The following is a 4,593-nucleotide window of genomic DNA, read 5'->3' as shown; positions in this document are numbered from 1 at the left end:
CTATAGATGTGCAGAGACAGAAAAACCTGAAATAAACAGACAGGTCGAAAAACTGATAAAAGATGGTATAGGCAAACCATCTATATCAGACAATAACAGCCCACTTCTCTTGGTTCCCAAGAAATCACTTCCAAGAATAGAAGAAATATTAGATCAATTAGGTCGAACCATATATAATTCATTTTTTTTACACGAAGTAACATTTCTGGGCCATAAATGTACAGACCATGGCATCCTTCCTGATGAAAAAAATATGATGTCATTAAAAACTATCCAACTCCAACAGATGCAGATAGTGCACGACGATTTGTCGCTTTCTGTAATTATTACAGAATATTCATTTATAATTTCGCACAATATTCACCTCACTTGATAAAACTGTGTAAGAAAAATATCCAATTCGAGTGGACTAAAGAATGTGAATAATCGTTTAAATATCTTAAAAAGGCATTAATGAAACCAACATTATTGCAATACCCTGACTTCAGCAGAGAATTTTGCATAACCACAGATGCAAGTAAGCACGCATGTGGTGCAGTACTATCTCAAGAGTACGACGGTGCGCAACTACCAATTGCATATGCATCGAGAGCTTTCACACAGGGAGAGCAACAAATCAACTACAGAACAAGAATTAGCCGCTATCCATTGGGCAATAAAACATTTTAGACCATATGTTTATTATTATTATTATTATTATATGGCCATGACAACCCTTTTATCGGGTCTCAGCCTGAAGCGCAATGTGCCTCCACGCGTCTCTGTCCTGAGCGCGCCTTCGCCAGTTGCTAACATCAAGTGTGGACAGGGTTTCCATCACCTGGTCTTGCCAACCCGAACGCGTTGGTCGTCCTCTCCTTCATGTCCCAACAATCACCGCATCAAACACCTTACGAGCCGGAGCGTCTTCATCCATACGGGCAACGTGGCCCAGCCAGCGAAGTCTTTGAGATTTCACTCGACTGGCCACGTCAACATCACCGTACAGCTCATACAGCTCGTGGTTATATCTGATGCGATAAACATCGTCCACGCAGATTGGACCAAAGATTTTACGAAGAATTTTCCTCTCGAACACTCCAAGAGCAGCTGCATCTGACTGCGTCACTGTCCAGCACTCCGCACCATATAGGAGTACTGGAAGAATGAGCGTCTTGTAGAGTGTGGTTTTTGTGCGTCGAGAGAGAGCTCTACTATTGAACTGCTTACTGAGCCCAAAGTAACACCTGTTGGCAAGTGTTATTCTCTGCTTAATCTCCAGACTGACATCATTTGTGCTTGGTATAGCAGTGTCTAGGTAAATAAACTACTTGACGGACCCAAAGCTATAGTTTTCTGCAGTCAGCTGAGAATCAAGACGCCGCGATTCTCTGCTAGAGCACACCATAAACTTTGTTTTCTCCATATTCACTGCTAGTCCTACTTTTGCTGATTCCTTTTCAATAGCCGCGAAGGCTCCTGTGACATCACGCTTGGTGCGGCCAATGATATCAATATCATCAGCGTAACCAAGGAGCTGGACACATCTGTTGGAGTATTGTATTACTCTCCATTAGAATATTGAAGAGTATACAAGACAGCGAGTCACCTTGTCTGAGGCCACACTTGGTAGTAAAGGTTTCGGATTGGCCACATCCTACGTTGACAGAGCTGATGGTGTTGCTCGATGTCATTCTGCAAAGTCTAGTCAGCTTTGCTGGTATACCAAGCTCAGACATGGCGGCATATAGGCAATCTCGCCGGGGGCTATCAAATGCGGCTTTGTAGTCAACGAAGAGATGGTACGTGTCGATCTGGTTTTCGTAAGACTTCTCCAGGATTTGGCGCAAGGTGAAAATCTGGTCAACGGTGGACTTGCCAGGCCTGAACCCGCACTGATAAGGTCCAATCAGTGCTTCAGCATGGGGTTTCGGTCTTTCACACAATACGCTCGTTAGGACCTTGTATGCAACTGGAAGAAGACTAATTCCGCGGTAGTTGGTGCGCAACGTGGCATCATCCTTCTTCAGGATGGGACAGATCATGCTGAGGTTCCAATCTTCGGGCATGCTCTCCGTCATCCATATCTTACTGATTAGTTGGTGCATGCTCCCTACCAACATATCACCAGCTGCCTTAAACAATTCTGCCGGCAGGCCGTCAGCACCTGCAGACTTGCTGTTTTTAAGCCGTTGGATTGCATCCTTGACTTCGATATGACTTGGGATTGGCACTTCAATATCAGTGCCATAGATTGGGGTTCGTGAATCATAGTCTTCAGAGTCTGTGCTTGAGCCAGATAACAGACTCGAGAAGTGATCCCTCCATAACTTCAGCACGACCTCTGCTTCTGTGACAAGATTTCCATCATCGTCCCTGCACACCACTTAAATCCTTGGGTCAGACGCTTGACCCTCTGGTAGAAGTTACGTGCTTCATTTCTGCATCTGCTGCTCTCTATGCTCTCTATGCTCTCACACTCTCGCCTTTCCTGCTCTTTCTTCTTGCGTCTGAAAAGGCGTTTTTCGTCTCTTCTTCTCGACCTGTAGACATCCACAATAGCTCGTGTCGCCCCAGCCTGCAGTGTTCTTCTGTAGGCGGCGTCCTTTGCAGCTGTTGCGTCATGACACTCCTGATCGTACCATGGATTCCTTGTTAGAGGACGCTGGAATCCAAGCACTTCTTCTGCCGAAGCTCGCTTATGTCTTCAGGTATTGAAGGTGCTCGGCTTAATAGCCCCGAGACGTGAGTGGAGAATGCATTCTTCGCCTGTTGTGATTGCAGCTTTCCGATGTCCAGCCTTCTTAACGCACTTCGACGTGCAATCTTCGCCACACATAGCCGTGTGCGAATCTTAGCTGCAACAAGATAATGGTCGGAGTCGATGTTGGGACCCCGACAGGAACGCACGTCGAGTATATTAGATGCGTGCCTTGCATCGATCACAACATGATCAATCTGATTTCTCGTCAGTCGATCGGGGGAGAGCCAAGATGCCTTATGGATGTCCAAATGACGGAATCCAGTACTACGGACTAAAATCCCCGAGGAGAATTTTAATGTCATGGGAAGGACAGCGGCCATAAGCTCGGTCGAGCTCCGCATAGAAAGCGTCCTTGGTGGCATCGTCCTTTTCCTCCGTTGGGGCATGTGCGCATATCAGGCTGATGTTAAAGAATTTGGCAGTAATTCGGATCGTTGCAACTCTCTCGTTTGTTGGCCGAAAGTGAGAGACTCGGCGCCGCAGCCTGGTACCTACAACGAAACCACAACCAAATTCATGCCGTTCTGGATGACAGCTGTAGTAAATGTCACAGTTCTTCTTCTTTATGCAGCCTTGTCCTATCCATCGCATCTCCTGGATAGCAGTGATGTCAGCCCTACATTTGTTGAGGGTATCTGCTAGTTGTTGAGCAGCACCAGGTCTGTACAATGTTCGTACGTTCCAGGTGCATACTCTCAAATCATTGTCCTTTTTACGCTTGCTATGATCGTCAACGTTAGGTCGGTTCCTTTCCGAGGCTTCTCTTGCTTCCTTCACTGAAATTGTGTTTTACATGGGTGGATTCCAAGTCCTACGCCAAAACCTAGTTTGTAGAGTTAGGACTCTCGTCGCGAGCTTTAGTTTGCCACTCAACGGCTGTCGAGTGAAAATCCAGGGAGAACCACGTGGAGGTAGTGCGTCGACTTGAAGAAAGCAGTGACAGGAATCATACTGGCATTCACCAAGTTGAATGCAATCAGACACTTTGACCTGTATGCTTTCCCCCAATCTCCCCAATACGTATGTTTACGGAAGACATTTCTTAGTAAAAACTGACCATAGAACATTAGTATACTTATTCTCAATTAAGAATCCATCTTCAAAGCTGACTAGAATGAGATTAGATCTAGAAGAGTATCAATTTACAGTTGAATACCTCAAGGGGAAGGATAATCACGTTGCGGATGCATTATCTCGCATAAACGTAGAAGAATTAATACAAATGAACAGAAAAATATTGATGGTACAAACGAGATCATCAAAAATACAGGAAAACATCTGCGCAGATGAAAAAATTAAAATGCATGAAAATATATATGAGCCCAATGTCTATGAAGTTGTTAGCAATAACGACGTAAAGAAATTCGTGAAATTAAAAATGAACAATTTTAAATGTATATTTAAAAAGGGAAAACGAATAATTTCACAATTTGCAATTAAAGATTTATATTCTAATGAAAAATTCGATTTAGATCATTTTTTTCAAAGGCTTATTTCAGAAGCCGGGATACACAAAATCATTAACTTACAGGTGTCACCAAGCGAACAAATTTTCGAATCTGTCACTTTAAATGAATTTAAAAATAAGGGCAATTAAGAATTAATGAATTTAAAAATAGCGCTATTACAAAGAGTGACACACATAGACAAAAATGACAAAAGTCAAATTAATGCAATCCTGTTAAGATATCATAACGATCCAATAGGTCATACAGGGATTACGCGTACCCTGTCCAAAATAAAGAAATCATACTAATGGCCAAAAATGCTTCAAACCATTAAAAGTTATGTAAAAACGTGTGTAGACTGCCAAAAAGCTAAAGCTACACATACAAACATACATACTGCTT

General features: G+C 43.4%; 1 protein-coding gene across 1 annotated transcript; it reads right to left on the bottom strand.

Moving 5' to 3' along the window:
• Window positions 1-859: 859 nt before the first annotated feature.
• Window positions 860-3,105, bottom strand: LOC133839668 (uncharacterized). Its single transcript, XM_062271309.1, has 5 exons — window positions 2,793-3,105; window positions 2,364-2,664; window positions 1,606-2,268; window positions 1,311-1,526; window positions 860-1,226 (listed from the first exon to the last, which is right to left on the bottom strand). The coding sequence occupies exons 1-5, from the start codon at window positions 3,103-3,105 to the stop codon at window positions 860-862; spliced, it is 1,860 nt and encodes a 619-aa protein (XP_062127293.1).
• Between the last annotated feature and the right edge of the window lie 1,488 nt (window positions 3,106-4,593).

The sequence above is a fragment of the Drosophila sulfurigaster genome, chromosome 2R, assembly GCF_023558435.1.
Source record: "Drosophila sulfurigaster albostrigata strain 15112-1811.04 chromosome 2R, ASM2355843v2, whole genome shotgun sequence".
NCBI lineage: Eukaryota > Metazoa > Arthropoda > Insecta > Diptera > Drosophilidae > Drosophila > Drosophila sulfurigaster.
This window is presented reverse-complemented; position numbering and strand designations above follow the sequence as displayed.